This window comes from Macrotis lagotis, chromosome 1 (genome assembly GCF_037893015.1).
Source record: "Macrotis lagotis isolate mMagLag1 chromosome 1, bilby.v1.9.chrom.fasta, whole genome shotgun sequence".
In the NCBI taxonomy this organism is placed as follows: Eukaryota; Metazoa; Chordata; class Mammalia; order Peramelemorphia; family Peramelidae; genus Macrotis; species Macrotis lagotis.
This window is the reverse complement of record NC_133658.1, coordinates 933,987,815-934,004,256: the sequence shown is the minus strand read 5'-3', so window position 1 is coordinate 934,004,256 and position 16,442 is coordinate 933,987,815. Positions and strand designations below refer to the sequence as shown.

The 16,442-nt window shown below is 44.2% G+C and overlaps 1 protein-coding gene and 1 pseudogene across 1 annotated transcript; both read left to right on the top strand.

Annotated features, from left to right (window-relative positions):
- The first annotated feature begins 734 nt into the window (after positions 1 to 734).
- LOC141510164 (uncharacterized) lies at positions 735 to 14,665 on the top strand. Its single transcript, XM_074220191.1, has 5 exons — positions 735 to 799; positions 928 to 1,011; positions 3,759 to 3,885; positions 5,258 to 5,353; positions 11,015 to 14,665. The coding sequence occupies exons 1-5, from the start codon at positions 767 to 769 to the stop codon at positions 12,313 to 12,315; spliced, it is 1,641 nt and encodes a 546-aa protein (XP_074076292.1). The 5' UTR covers positions 735 to 766; the 3' UTR covers positions 12,316 to 14,665.
- On the top strand, positions 13,958 to 14,657 carry LOC141510183 (ras GTPase-activating protein-binding protein 1 pseudogene; annotated as a pseudogene).
- Positions 14,666 to 16,442: the final 1,777 nt, after the last annotated feature.

Here is a 16,442-nt window from a genome sequence, read left to right as displayed (position 1 = left end):
CCGTCTGGGGGGCCCTGCCGGGGCCTGAGCCTGGGGCTGCCCCATAGAGACGGAGGCCGGGGCGCCTGGGACCCGGGGGGCCGCGCCCGCCCCTTCTTAGATGGGCCCCGGCTCCTCCCCGGGCAGAGCCGTGACTTCACCCCCAGCGCCCCCAAAATGCGAGGGGGCCCAGGCAGGGAGCCTGGGGAAGGTGGGCCCGGGAGGCCCCCGGGGGGGGCCAGAAGCGGGGCGCTTGGGGACGGCCTTGGAGGAGACTCGGGACGCCTGGGGCCCAACGGCCCGTGGCCCTCCAGAGCCTTCGGGGCCCCCAAAAGTCGGATCCTTCTGGAACGCCCCGCCCCGGCCTCTCCTCCTCCAGCGCCCCCCGTGTGCCTCCGGGTCCGCCCTCGGGACCCCACGGTGCCCCAGGCCGGGGGCTCCGCGCCCCCTCGCCGCCCGCTCCAGCTCCAGGAGGACCCGGGCCGGGGCCCCCCCGGGTGAGGGTCCGTCCGGGGCACGTGGCTGGGGGCGGGGCGGGGGCGGACTAGAAGGAGGAGGGCGGGCCGCGGGCCCCGCCCCCCGCCCCGCCCCGCCCCCAGTCTGTTCTCCGCCAGGCGGGGAGTGGGGGGGCGGTGCCGGGAGTGGTCGGGGCCTGGTGGGGCCGGGAGTGGGCGGGGCCCGGTGAGCGGGGCCTGGAGGGGCGGGGAGTGGGCGGGGCCCGGTGGGCGGGGCCCGGCGCCCCCGCAGCCCTCTGGGAAAGAGGAAGTCCCGAGTCGCGCGGTCCAGCATGGAGGCCCGGAGGCGGGGGCCGCGGGACCAAGTGAGGAGGGGCCCCGGACCGAGGGGCGGGGGGCGGGGGGCGCCCCGCGGACCCCCGCGTGAGGGAGCGGCAGGGGCCCCCCCGGCCCCTCCTCTGACCCCCCGCCCGCCCCTCTGCTCCCCCCACAGGCCCCCCGCCCGCCCGGGAAGACGAGGCGGAGACCCCCGGCCCCGCGCGCCCCTGCCCCCTCCCCCGGCGCGCCCCCGGCCCAGGTGAGTGCCCCCCGCCCCCCAGGCCTCAGGCGCGGACCCCGGAGCGGCTTCTCTTCCTCTGCTCGGGCCCCGGGGCCCCCACTGCGCCCGCCGGGCTGCCAGGCTCCGGCACCGGGACCCCTTCGGGCCGGGGGGCCGCGGGTCGAGAGGACCAGAGTTCGAGTCCAGCCCCGGACGCTGCCGCAGCCCTTGTACGCCCCCCAAGGCCGCCCCACGCCACCCCCCTCCCCAGGATTCCCTCCAGGATGCCGCCAGCCTCGCCTCCCCCCAGAAGTCCCAGAAGCCTTCCCTGACCCCCTCCTCCCCCTCCTCCCCCTCCCCCTCCTCCTCCCCTCCTCCCCTCCTCCCCTCCTCCTCCTCCCCTCCTCCCCCTCCTCCTCCTCCTCCCCTGCTCCCCCTCCTCCCCCTCCTCCCCTGCTCCTCCTCCTCCTCTCCTCCTCCCCCTCCTCCCCTCCTCCCTCCCCTCCCTCTCCTCCCTCCCCTCCCCTCCTCTCCCTCCTCCCTCCTCCCCTCCTCCCTCTCCTCCCCTCCTCCCCTCCCCTCCTCTCCCCCTCCTCCCTCTCCCTCCCCCTCTTCCCCCTCCTCCCCCTCCTCCCCCTCCTCCCTTCCCTCCCCCTCCTCCCCCTCCTCCCCCCCCTCCTCCCCCTCCTCCCTCCCCTCCTCCCCTCCTCCCTCCTCCTCCCTCTCCTCCCTCTCCACACTCTCCACCCTCTCCTCCCCTCCTCCCTCTCCTCCCTCTCCTCTTGCCTGAGCTTGCCTTCATGTGTTTGCAGGAGACTGCAAGCCCCCCGGGGGGCCGGGCCCGGCCTGGCCCTGGCCCCTTGGCCCCTTGCCCTTCTCACTTTGGGGTGTCTGTAGCCCAGCCTGGCCACCAGCCCCCTCCTCCTCTTTCCTCTTCATCCCCTCCCCCCAGGTCTTTTGTTGCATCTCTCCTGTTTGACGGATCCAAGAAGTGACTCCTCTCTTCAGTTCTGGCTTTCTTTCAAAAATATTTCAAACTCTTCTTTCTCATTGAACATCTTTTTTCCCCATATTTTGAACCTCACTTTTGGAGGTAAACTGAGGCACGTTTCCATGCAAGATAACATTCTTCAGCAGGGGCTGGCTTGCCACCGTGGTCCATAAGGATAAGACATCCATAAGGGTTTTGTGGCCCAGAACCAAGAACTGACAGGTTTGATGACATGATAGGACTTGAGGCAAGTTTATTGATAGGTTGAAAGTTGGATAGCGCCTCCTCCCCCCGAGTCAGAGAAGGTATGCAAGGTTGTGGCACAGACCTCCTTGAAGAGTGCCATCCTGGCGGTGGAGGAGGCTGGCTTCATCTCCATTGCGTTCACATGGATGCCCCCAAGGGCAGGAGAGAGCAGTGACTGGCTTCTTATCCAATGTGGACCAGCAGAATTCTGAATCAGGCAGAGAAGAGAAAGAACTAGCATGGCACAGGACCAAAGCAATTCATTGTTACTAGGGTCAATAATGAAGAGACAGATCAATCTGAGGATCACAGACGGGCGGCCCTGGCCTGAATCCTGGGCTCCTCCAGAGTCCCTTCTCCCATTCCCCCTCGTTTCTAGTAGCTTCAGAAGAGCCCTACATCATCCCAGTGTCCTTTCCATCATATTCAAAACTCTTCTTTCTGATGATGGGTAGGAAGTTTTGTTTCTGAATTGAACTGTTAAACGTAACCATTATCTCACTCTCTGAGTTTGTGACCTTGAGTTTCTTCCAGAGGAGATCTGTGAATTCTTTCAATTGGAATTTCCTTTTTTCTGTTCAGAAGTTCTGGCCAATTCCCTCTGATTGTCTCCTTCAATATAGAGTTTGTGTTTTTGGGCCCCCCAATAGGGTTCTCCTGGGATGCCCATGAGCCTTAGGTTGTTTGTGCACATCCTCTTCCAGGACACTGTTTTCTTCAGTAGTAGGTTTTCTTTTAAGATTCTTCTCTTTGTTTTTCCTCTTCTGGGTTGTCCTTCATTTTTGTGCATTTGCATTCTTAAACCATTGTTCTCTCATCTTACACAAGAGATCCAAAGTTTGCTATTCTCTTAGCCTCCGTATCCTGACAGTTTAACAGAAAAAGACCACACAAAAAAAAAGAAGGGGGTTGGGGTGAAAAGAGGATCCTTACTCAGGTGTAATGGAGAAGTCAGAAAAGTCTCTAAGAACCAGGGCCAGCGAAGAAATGAGCTACCTGGGGTGAATTCTCCCAAAAAGGAGGTTTGGTGTTCATGACCTCATCTCATGGTGGTAAAGGATGGACTGAGAGGTACCGAGAATGAGGGTGCTTTGGAAGGACTTCTTTTGGATATGAATCGGGAAGCAGCAATAAAAGGACCATCTTTCTTTAGTTAAATCTCTATATCCTAAACAGTAAAGCAGAGTGACTCCAGAGACCTAGAGGAAAGGAAAGATTTAGAAATTCTAGGCAATCTCAAAAAGTATAAACTAGCAATAAATTCCTCAGTTATTTAGAAATAAAATAAGGAAACGAGAGGTGAAAGAGGGATTACAAATAATCCATAAATCAGACATTTGAAAGAAGAAATCCCAGAGATAAAAAAATGAAATGGCAATTTACTGCATAGGATGGAGAATGTTCCCAAATATCTAAAAATGACAGTGAAGGGGGGTGACCTTTGAGCCAGTCCCTTCTCAGGCTTCCATTTCCTCCTGTCAATGGTTGAGAGTTGGACCATTTAAACCTGAAGGGTCTCAACTCAACATCTTGTGACTTGATGGTTCAGGACCTGGTGACGTTCAAGGATGTGGCTGTGCGCTTCACCAGGAAGGAGTGGGGCCGCTTGGACCAGTCTCAGAAGGAACTGTATGAGAAGGTCATGCTGGAGAATGCCCGAAACCTGCTCTCCGTGGGTAAGCTCCCTTCCCATTCAAAGGGAATATCTTTATTCTGGAAAGTGCAGTCTTCAGAGCATTTATCAGTTATTAGAAAGAGAAATGTTCTTCTGTCTGATGTTCCTATAAAAAGTCTTTGCATTTTGTGATAGGCTCTCAAAGGTTTCCTTTGTTGGAGCTTCAGATCAACGATCAGATCAGTATTGAAGAATGTGGAACAAATCTTAGGTTGTTTAGTCTAACCTGTCTCTGGACGTGAATTTTGCTACCAAATCTCTGTAAATGGTTCAGGCATTTTTTCCTGGTAGCCCCTTCCTCTTGGACAAGCATCAATTTGTTGCTCAGAGGTCTTAAGTTTTGGCCAGTGCAGCAGGATTGACTTTAATCTTCCCATTGCCCTGCGGTTCCAGTACAGATGGTGGGGAAGAAAGGAAGGGGAAGAGACATTTCTGTTTACCTGCTGCTTTTTTTGTTTGTTTATGGGGTTAAGTGACTTGCCCCAAGGTTACACAGCTAGGTGATAAGTGTCTCAGGCCTCCTGACTCCAGGGTCAGTGCTCTTTCCACAATACCATCTAGCTACCCCTGTTTACCTGCTTTTTGCCAGATACTGTGCCAAGTGCTTACTTTACAATATGTCACCTCATCCTCCAAACGATTTTCCAGATTAGGTGATAGTATCTCCATTTGCCAGTTGAGGAAACTGAGGCAAACATTAAATGACTTGTCCAGTGTCTCAGGGCAGATTTCAATTCACCAGGCTTGCCCTGCTTTCCTGAGTCCAGGCCCAGGGCTCCCTTCACCACACCATCAGCTGCCTCTGATTTCTAAGAGTAGAAACTAGGTGTGATTCCATGCTTCTATGAAGAGGCTGCACCACTACCAAATGTTGTGATTATAGATGGTTCCATGATCTTCTCCCCCAGCATCCCCCCAGAGCTCCCCAAAATAAATGCTACAGAGTCCCGAGAATGTTCCTATGTTCCCTGCTTGCATGATGCCCGTGCTGTTGGCAATGACTGACTGACAATCAGAATTTGGACCCATTTTAGGTGGTCCCAAAGGAGCAAATACTCCCCAAAGGAACCATCCACAAGCTTTACATGCGCTTCAGGCAGGGCAGAGCTGGGACTTAATAGCCCCTTTATCTAGTCTTGGGTTAGGAGTTTCTACTGGAAGGGACCATGACAAGATGGGGGACAAGGGGTTTAGCCATTCATCAGCACAGATGGCACAGCAGGATGATGCAGCTCACTCTCTGGGTGAGTCCAGACTCGTGTGTGAACATATCAGAATGATTCTCAAAGGAGCAGCTCTGTGGAGTCCTTGCCTAAAGAGCTAAATTCCAAATTTCTTTCCAAACTCATCCCTCACTAATTCCTCTTGCCCAGGGCTTCCAGTTCCCAGAGAAGATGTGATCTTTTATTTTGAGCAGAAGGATATACCATGGATGCCAAAAGAAGGAGACTTGAGGAGTGGCCATCCAGGTGAGTGAAGTGAAAGCAGGTTCAGGTGAGCTGGGATGACAAGGGTTTTGTATGTGCTGTGGGGAAGCAAGTTCTGGGTTTGGGGACAAGAAGACCTACCTTGGGACTCTTTTTACTTATCTCTTAGCTTCCTGGGGAGGTTCCTGAAAGTGAGTTTCTCCAACTGTAAAATGAGGGGGTCAGACTCCATGGACTTGCAACATCCTTCCAGTGATCAATCTGTAATACTATAAGAAGTCATTGTTTGGGGTCATAGAATTCTCCTGAAAATGTAAAAGGTATTAGGCTACCCAAAATGACTCTTGTCTAGACCTTCAAGTCAAGAAACATTTATGAAATTTGCACCTTGCCAGGCCCTAATCCCTATGGGCATAAGGAGAGGCAAGGGCCTCCCCTGCTCTTCATGGAGCTTTTAATCTGTTGGGGCAGACAACACACAAGCATCTCTGTACAAACCCACTAGGGATAGGATAAATTGGAGTTGGTCAAGAGAGGGAAGGGCCCCAAAGTTAAGGAGGCCTTTAAAAAAGGGCTAATTGTGGAAAGTAAAGTCACTTAATTTCTGTTTGCCTCAGTTTCCTCAACTGTCAAATGGAGATAATATCCCCTAACCTGGAAAATCATTTGGACGATGAGGTGACATATCATTGTAAAGTAAGCACTTGGGGGCGGCTAGGTGGCACAGTGGATAAAGCACCAGCCCTGGAGTCAGGAGTACCTGGGTTCAAATCCGGTTTCAGACGTTTAATAATGACCTAGCTGTGTGGCCTTGGGCAAGCCACTTAACCCCATTTGCCTTGCAAAAACTTAATATATATATATTTTTTTAATATATATACTTTAACTATATATATATATATATATATATATATATAGTTAAAGTAAGCATTTGGCATAGCTAGGAAAGGGAAGATTAGAGTCAGTCCTGCTGTACTGGCCACAACTAAGACTTCTAAACAACATGCTTATTCAAAGGAAGAATATTCTCAATACTAGATTCATCCCAAAGAGGAAGGGGCTTCCAGGAAAAGCTGCCGGAACTGTTTATAGAGATTTGGCATTACCTGTCAAAATACTCAATGAGCTTTTACAAAGTTGATACAGCAAAAACATTACAAAAACTATACTTTCAAACCACACTACCTTTGCATATAAAAGGTCTCTGGGGAAGCAGACATAAAGCCTGTCCTTCCCCATTCTCATCTCCCTAAATCCACAAACTCTTCCACTGAGGCTTTCCATTAGGGATAGGTTAGACTAAAATAAGCCAGGGCAAGCATTCTGGGAACAGGAGAGGGAGGAAAAGTTTCACAGTCAGGAGGTGGAGTGTCCAGATCATGGACCAGAAAGGAGGCCCTGACAACTGGATTATAATAAATGTGGAGGGGGAAATAAGGTGAAAGAAGCCTAGAAGGGAAGGAGAGAGGTTGTTAAAGATTATTATATATCCTTATGCTGGGGAGCCCCTGGAGATTGTTGAGTTGGTGATGACATGGTCAGGGGAAAGCTTTAGGAAGAAGAATTTGACATCTAGGGGAAGAAATATCAGGACTGAAGGGAGACTTGGGCAGCCAGACCAACCAACAGTCTCTTAAATCCTCCCTGGTGTGAAATGCCAGGGACCTGCACAATGAATATGACAATGTTGAGAAAGAAGGGGTGTATGGGAGAGTTATTCCTCCGGAGGAATCAACAGGACTTAGAAAGGTGACAATTCATTTATGAACCTGGACTAGTGGAAGATTGCTTCAGAAAGCATTAGGAAGATAAGAAGAAGGAAAGGTTGGGGGAAAGAGAATGTGTTTTGTTTTGGACATAGTAGAAAAACCAGAGTATAGTAAGTCACTAAAACCCAGAGAGGACAGAACAAGGAAAGGAGATTGACAGTGTCAGAACCTTTGGAGAATCCCAGAAGGATGAGGATGAAGAAATGACCATTAGGGGCAGCTAGGTGGCACAGTGGATAGAGCACTGACCCTGGAATCAAGAGTACCTGAGTTCAATCCAGCCTCAGACACTTAATAATTACTTAGTTGTGTGGCCTTGGGCAAGCCACTTAACCCTATTTGCCTTGCAAAAACTCTAAAAAAAAATGACCATTGAACTGAGCACTTTGGGAATTCTTGATAATTCTAGAGAAAGAACCTTCCATTGAAAATGAAATTGGGAGCTAGACTGCAGTTTCCAAGAAAGCAAGGGCAAGGAGTTGGACATCAGTTATAAAGGGCCACCTCTAGCTATAGCCATGGAATGGAAGAATGATATTGGACAATCACTATGGGGCAATAGGAAGAAAATCATCAGTGGGGGTGAGACTGAAAATTAGTGGGAAATGGAGGAGGGAATTTACTGAGGCGGATGAAGCGATGGAATGGGATTCTTTGCCCAGTTACAGGGGTTTCTTTATCATGTAGAAGGATGGTCTTTTCATCTGAGACTGGGACCATGAAAGATGATGAGGTAAAGATAACTTGACAAATGTCCAATTTTTTTTTCAGTAATAAGAGTAGCACAGGTTCTCAGGTGCAAAAGTGGGGAAGGGGATGGAAGCAGACATAGTAAAGGGTTGGGAAGGATTGGAAAGATCAGGAAAAGCTGCTGTAGTGAATGGCATAGGGAGATGTCAAAGCATTTCCTGGCTACAAGAGGGCCCAGCTGAAATGAAGTACCTAAATTTGCAATGGACCCAGGTGGCTTTTCTCGTTCAGCAACAAAGAAGTAGGAATGAAGGCTGCTGCCTTAATTGGAAGCTATTCAGGACTAAACTTTACATCATTCATCAGTCTGAGTCCCTTTCCTGATCTCTGCTCCATTCTATCCCCTTCTTGGAGAATCATTGACCAGGTTCATGTGGGCGACTGACACCTCAGTTTAGGGAGCTGGGAGGTAGAGATTCTTTCATGTCCCATGTAGAAGAACCTTCAGGAGCCTAGACAGAACCCTCTGGGATCCAATCAGGTTCTTTCTGGGTTAGAAGCAGACAAAGGTGATTAGGTCTAAGAAGAAGACAGAACTATGACTGGGGCCAGAACTTGCCTTTGACAACTAGAGGAGAGAACAGAATGCAGAGATTGAGTCAGAGCCTGGGACCAGTCTGTTCATTAATCAATAAACATTGATTAAGCACCATCGATGATCTAGCCACGTCCTGGCCCTGAGCATCCAAAGGGAGACAAAAGCCCATAGTCTACTATACAAACATGGAGGTGGTTTTAGAAGAAACAACAAATCCAGAACTCTTAGCTGATCTACTCAGAAAGAGTGTTTTAGAATGGAAGGAAATACAAGAGTGAGGATGATAATTTAAGATGGAAAGCAGAATCAGGGAGAAGATAGTCAAAATAATAATCATAAGTATAATAGCTAGCCTTTACATAACACCTAGGATGGGCTACCCACTTTGTAAATATGATCTCATTGAAGATTCATAAAGACCCTCAAGATCCAGGTGCTTTTCTTATACCCATTTTTATAGATGAAGTAACTGTTTTGAAGCAAACAGAGGTCCTGTGGTTTGCCCAGGGACAAAATACTAGCAAGATTCAGAGGTGGGATCACAACTCAGGTCCTCCAGACTCAAGGACCAGTGTTCTATCCACTGTACCACCAGCTATATTCTGATTTTTTTTTATTTAAGGCATTGGGGTTAAGTGACTTGCCCAAGGTCACACAGACAATTATTAAGTGTCTAAGGTGGGATTTAAATTCAGGTCCTCCTGACTCCAGGCCAGTGCTCTAGCTGTACCACCTAGATGCCCCCTGTATTCTGATTTTTAAACAGAATACTTACATGTATATGAGGTAGAAAATGGAAGAATTATATAAGCTCTCCTGCTGAGAAATGGAGACTCCTTCTTTTGTTTTTAGTTCCCAAACCAGTCAAAAAAATGAATTTCTGGTTTCTATATAAAAGATTTACATTTCTATTGACTCATAACAAATAATGTTATCAAACGATAAATATACTGGAAGGTCAGTTGTGCATATTGCTTTTGGGTTTTTTAATATTATTTTAATCATTAAATATTTAATATTTTTTAAAAATATTTATAAAATAAATTTGTAAGGATAGAATTTCTTTATCTATAACCTTTTTTCTATCATGACAAACCAATTACCCTCTCACTAAAACTCTGCTGAATGACTTACCCTTATTGCCAACCAATGCCTTTGAAAAGCTGCCAGATAGACAGATTGTAATATAAGCCTAGGATAAGTTCAAGTTGGAAAACAACCTGAGCATTACAGAGGGTGGCAACTTAAGGTCTGGTTTTGTAGAATGTCTGTGGAGGTCGAGGATGGCTTCATTATGGACTCTACTATAAAGACCGTAGTTTTCCAAGATGCAAACCTATATGACATCTTCATCTGGTGATTACAGCTTTAATGAGAAGTAATAATAATGATGAAATAACCCAGGAATGAGAGAACAATTTGAAACCAAGTTAAAAAACTGAAAGAATATGGTGAATTTAGTCAAAGGCAATCGAGTTTAATATAATCAGGACAGCTAGATGGTGCAGTGGATAGAGTACCAGCCCTGGAGTCAGGAAGATCTGAGTTCAGATCCATTCTCAGACACATAACTGACCTTGGACAAGTCACTTAACTCCATTGCCTTACAAAAACTGGGGGAGAGCATTTAATGGAATCACTGCATGAATTCCAGAAACATATGACTGACCAGGATGGTTTGGAATCACTGCAGAATGAAAATCTATTTTGGTTGGAACTTGCACATGTTTGTTGTCTCAGAGGGAAATATCTTTGTAACAAAATTGGATAATTATTGTTTATGGTGTCACTAACAAATATTTAGCTCAGATCCCTTAGACTATTGTCTTAGATGACTAAGAAGATTGTGAACCACTAAATGAGAAATACAAGAGGACTAATAGTGAAGCATGCTGTCCACTTTCTTACAAAAGGGTGGACTCATATTTTCAGAAAAGGGAAATGCTATGTATTTTTTTTAATTCTGTTTATTATAAGGAACAGAGGTATTTAAAGATAATTTTTCTTAATTATGTAATGGCTATTACAAAGAAAAATGGGCCAGAACAATATATCTTATGCCTCAGGTAAGTACAAAAAAATAGTGTTGGCATTCATCATGTAATCTCAGATACTGCAACAGAAAAATAAGATTAAAAGCAGTTATCAGAGAATACATTAGGCTTACAGATATTATGGTGAAATACTATAAATATTTAATACACCTATGAAGAAAGGATTGATAGTGCAGACAATGCAAATGAAAACGAAAATAAAAGATTGAAAGTAGAAACAATCTGTCTGGTATTGTGAACACAGCCTGCCCAGTCACAAGGTTTGAGTAGTCTCAGCTGCAGAGAACTTGGTCTGGTCACTCAGCCATTAAGGTCAAGGTCTGACTTGTGAATGTAATGGGAATATTAGGCCTGTCTGGGTGTATAGTAAGAATACAATAGGATTGTATGTGAAGGTCTTCGTAGATTGTCGTCCTTTGCATGTGAGCTAATGACATTTTCAAATTACTGATTCTGCCCATTGAAGACTTCTCTTTTCTCTTTTTGGGGAAATAGAATGTAAATCAGTTTACCTTTTGCCAATGGGGAAGGGGACATAATTGTGTGTGTGTGTGTGTGTGTACATATGTTTTATATTGTTTGTGTCTTTCAGAAGGAAAGATCAGACCTGAAACGAAAGAGACTCCTGCAGAGCGAAGCATTTCTGTGGAAGTAACTCAAAAGCAAAGATTCATAAGTGATGGTCCTGGTCGCTTCACTGGGAGACAGATTAGTGTTGTATTGCACAGAATACACACAAGAGAGAAACCTTGTGAATCTAATCATTGTGGGAAAGCCTTCAGTCAAGAATCATCTCTTAGTTACCATCAAAAAAGTCAATCTGGAGGAAAACCACACAAGTGTCATAAATGTGGCAAAGCTTTTAGGAAACACTCATCCCTTATCAAACATCAGAGAATTCACTCTGGGGAGAAAACTTATGAATGTAATCAGTGTGGAAAGAATTTTAAATGGAAAAAGAGTATTGTTAAACATCAGAAAATCCACACAGGAGAGAAACCTTATGAACAATGTAATCAATGTGGGAAAACTTTCAGTTCTAAGACATATCTTAATGTACATCAAAGAATCCACACTGGAGAGAAACCTTACGAATGTAACCAATGTGGAAAGGCTTTTACACAGAAGACCTATCTTATTAGACATCAGAGAATTCATACTGGAGAGAAACCTTATGAATGTGATCAATGTGGAAAGACTTTTCCGTGGAGGACCAATCTTATTGTACATCAGAGGAAAACTTATGAATGTAATCAATGTGGAAAGACTTTCAAATGTAGAAAGAGTATTGCTGAACATCAGAAAATACACACAGGAGAGAAACCTTATAAATGTAATCAATGTGGAAAAACTTTCAGCGCTAAGAAGTATATTGTACAACATCAAAGAATCCACACTGAAGACAAACCTCATGAATGTAATCAGTGTGGAAAAACTTTCAGTTCTAGGACATATCTTGCTCTCCATCAAAGAATTCACACCAGAGAGAAACTTTTTGAATGTAGTCAATGTGGAAAGGCTTTTACACAGAGGGCCATTCTTATGGTACATCAGAGAATCCACACTGGAGAGAGACCTTATGAATGTAATCAATGTGGAAAAACTTTCCTACGGAAAGAGAAACTTACTGAACATCAAAGAATCCACACTGGAGAGAAACCTTATGAATGTAATCAGTGTGGAAAGGCTTTTCCATGGAGATCCAGTCTTATTGTACATCAGAAGAAGATATTTGAATGTCATCAATGTGGAAAGACTTTTAAATGTAGAAAGAGCATTACTGAACATGAGAAAATTCACACTGGAGAGAAACTTTATGAATGTAATCAATGTGATAAAGCTTTCAGGAGAAAGTCAACCCTTATTTCCCATCAGAGAATTCATAGGAGATAGGGTTCTTATCATAACTTGAATAAGGACAGGCAGTGAAATGGGGTGCAGAGGTGCTTAGAAAGCATAAAGTTCATTCTGGTTACAAAGCATCTGTGGACTTAATGTGAGGACACCTTCAACCAGAGATTATCACTTATTTTACATCAGAGGATTCATTCTAGGCAGAAGCCTTATGAATGTGCTCCATAGGGATGGCTTTCTCTGGAAAATGGAGATCACTGGTGAGGAGTTAAATTTTGTTTCTAACAAAATGAGGAAATAAGGTGAAAATTAAAACTTCTGTAAAACTTCCAAATCACTCAAAAAGACAAAGCTCTTTGTTTTTCTAACTCTGGTCCAGTTGAGTAGGCAGACAAGAGACATACAAGAAGGAAAGAAAACTTTTTCTCAGTTGGCAGAAGTGTATGCCATTGTAAAGTAACTAAAAATTTGTCATTCAGCAAGGAGGATGGTGCTATGATGTCAGAGACTTTTCATATCCTTCTGCTGTTTTCATAGCTCAGTCTGGGGACATCACAGTTTGTCAGTGTTTTCAAAGTGATGTGATAAAGGGTGAGGTCAAAGTTCTGCAAGTCCCTGACTCAAATTTGAGTCTCTTGGATAGTGTATGATGGAGTTTCAGTAGATTGCTATTGGATTCCTCTGTTATCTTACTAGGAGATTCTCTAGGTTCAGAGGGACTGAACTGCTAATTCCTATATCTTATAAGGAATCTGAAAGACAGCTTCTGGGTAATTAATCATTTTACTAGTAATGGTAACAAATTGTTTATAAGAGAATGGTTACTTGGTCTTCTCTCTTAGACCAAAGAGGAATCAGGTGCCAAGTTCACAGTTTATATGTCCTTGGAAGAGGGGCAATCAACCCTTAACAACTAAAGAGAAGTAGACTTTACAAAAAGGGGTAGACTCACTCCAGGGAGAAGTTCAGAGAGTGGTATTATGGTATTCTTGGTCAAAGAGTCTTTCTCTACACCAGACCACTCCCAGCCTTTGGCAATCTAGGATCTGCTTACACCCTAGGATCTACTTATACCCAGATTTGCTCAAATGGAACACAGTAGGCAGAAATTCACCCAGATAAGATAGTTTAGGTGGGGCAGATTTTTGGCAGAAATCAGTAATGTCCTTCAAAGACTGGACTTTGAACATGGAATTTGGACAGAGAGAAAAGCCTAGATCTCAACAATATAAATATTGGCTATTTAATAATCATTCCCCCATTTGATTCTATTGAAACAAGTCTCTATGGTAAATATTTCATCAAAGGGGAAACAATATTGGGGGGGTGAAAGACTGATAGGTATTTTGGCAAGATTAAAGGGAACAGTTTGCTTCAATAAGTAAACTTTACAGATAAAAGTGCATAAGTAAAAAGCAGAAAGTTTTTAAGTGTCCACTTAAGGCCCAAAAGTTCCACTTCATAAAGTTTGATTCTTGGGACACCATCTAATGTAGCCCCCTCCTTTGGGCTTGGTCTCAGAGTAGTTTTCAGCTGATTGGCTTCTTAGGTTCAGGTCACTTGTAGAGATAGATCTCTGCTTAATATCTACCTGGCCTGCTTCAGAGTAAAGACTACCTCTCCCATTCAGCCTTGCAGATTGCAGTTGACTAAAAAGATGATTATGTAGAAGCCAAGTCTCATGTTGAACCAGGCACCAGACATGTTGCATAGATTTTATTGAAAGAACTCATCTTATGTCCATAGAGTTTTGAATTCCAGTGGAAAACCAGTTGATGCTGTCTGTGGACAAAAATCCATCAGAAAGCGATGTTCCAAAACTTTACAAATTGTCACACTAAGATGTTATGATCCAGCTAATGGGATTGCTATCTAATACTAACCAAGCATTTTGGAAATTCATGCAGATACTTGAACTTGCATCAGAGGGTTCTGTTATAAACAAATTCTAGGTTCATGATGGTAACTTGATATTAAAGTTAGGTTTTTGGTGGTTTTGTCATTGAATCCCAAGAAGCTAAGGAAGAAGTAGAAGAACCAAGGAAAGGACAGCAGACTTCTGAGGTAGTTCCTGATGACTCTGGAAATTTTTATGACCAGATTTCTCAGCAATGACCTGAAGGAGCACCTAGGGGGAGCCTGTTGTAAAGCTGGAACCAGAGCCTGAGCAAGAAGCTGAACCTGAAATTCATGAAGAAAAGTCTGAATCAGCTTTGGAAGAGCCCATTTCTGAGGAGACTCAAGTTTACCTCCTGTGCCCATGGATTTGCTCCTTCAGTTCAGGAGAATTTGAAAGCATTTTCCTGGGCATCTGTGACCAGCGTCCGGACCCTCATATTATTAAAGTATCAGCTTCACAGGTTTGCCCAGATCAAAACTGAAATCTCAAGACCCACAGAGGCTCTAGAGGGACCAAAGAGAGAGCAATGATCTAATATTTCCCTGGGACTTGGACCAATTCATGAAGGTGGTGAGCAGGGTGAAATGGATATCCAGAGATATCCAGACAATCACCAGCTTTTTGTTGTTCCACATGATGTGACCAAAGAACTAAAAGATTTCCTCCGAAGTTTCTGAGTTTTGTTCAAAAATTAGAGGAATGTTGTGGAACTTTGAATTAATGGTGGTGGGAAGCAACCAGTTTTGGCTTTGTGATGTTCAGTGATCCAGAGCCAGTTCAGAAGTTCCTTGGCAACAAGTCCATCATGTTCAGAGGTGAGGTGCATTTGAATGTTGAACAGAAGACCTTATCTGCCAGAGAAGGTGATCATTGAGATAACAGACCACAGGAACCAAGAGATCCACACAGTGGGATAGGTGGTGGAATAAGAGGGCCTCCTTATGGAAGAATGTTTCAGAAAACCAGAATTTGGAACTGGAAGGAGGGATTGATCAACACCAATAAATTTGGCACATGGACCTTCGCTTAACATTGGCCTTTGCTCCTGCAGCATTGTGAATTTCAATCTTGAAATCTTAGAATGTTTTATATAGATTATATAGGATACAATTTCAGGCCTTTTTTTGTGTGTGCTATTTTCATTTCTCACTGCCCCTCTAAGTCTTTTTCCCCAATTCTAGTTATTTGTGGAACAATATTTTAGGAACAGTCCATTTTGAAAGAAGAAAAAAACCATTTCCCTGCTCCCCTCCATTATACAGACCAGATTTTTTACTTCTTTTTTCTTTTTTTTAAACAGTAGCAGTTTTATCCCAAAGGACTATATCTTTTGCTTATAAATGATATTAAAATAATTTCTTTTTCCTTTTTCACATATTCCAAGAATCTGCCAGAAACCTAGAATTTGATAAACATTTGGAAGGCAGGAAAAAACTCCAGCTGTTCATTGAGGACCATGACTACTCTGTGGTTTGGAGTTGTTGCCACTGAAAAATTGACAAGTCAATTTTTTTTTCCTCTGTGGCATGGTTAAAAAATGGAATAAAGAGTATTCATTGATAAAAAATTTTAATCTCTAAAAACATTGGTCTTAACACAATTTTAAGTTTACTTTGTCAATAACCAGGTCAGACAATGAAAGCTCAAATTTTATGTCTCTATTACTAAAAAATCAAATTTGGAACATTTTAGATGCCAGAAGTTACATTTTTAGTTTAGTCATTTGTCAATGTTGGTAAATCTCAGAAACTCGGAAACCAAAAAAATTTCAAAAACCAAACTAATTTTTATACATTGTTCATTTCCCCCATTAGGAGGATGAGATTCTGCTAATAACAACACTTTCTTGTAGGAGGATGACTTCTAATAAATGTATTCTCTTAATGATTGTTGTAATAATAACAGATGTAGTAAAAGAAGTTGGGATGGAATACTTAAAATATATAATTTGAGAACAGAATTTATTAAATAAATTGTTCATAATAAAACATTTTCCATTTCTAGCCTTATTCAAAAGAATAATCCTTAATAAAAGTGGAGTTTTAAGTGAATTTCTCTTTAAGGCATTTATAAGATAGGTCACAAGCTATTGTTTTAAAATGATTAATTGTACTGAAATCCTTTCCATTAACACAATTAGACTAGTTATGATTTTAACCTCACTAAACAACAAAATTATATCCTGGTTTCACAGATCTCTCCATCATTCTCTAACTGTCCTCTCACTATTGTGAGAAATTAAAGGATTTTTAGCTTAAAACTGAAA

Coding starts and splice junctions, on each gene's coding strand:
- LOC141510164 (XM_074220191.1), top strand. CDS start 767: ATGGAGGCCCGGAGGCGGGGGCCGCGGGACCAA. Junction 800..927: donor GGCGGGGGCCGCGGGACCAA/GTGAGGAGGGGC, acceptor CTCCCCCCACAG/GCCCCCCGCCCGCCCGGGAA. Junction 1,012..3,758: donor CCGGCGCGCCCCCGGCCCAG/GTGAGTGCCCCC, acceptor TTGATGGTTCAG/GACCTGGTGACGTTCAAGGA.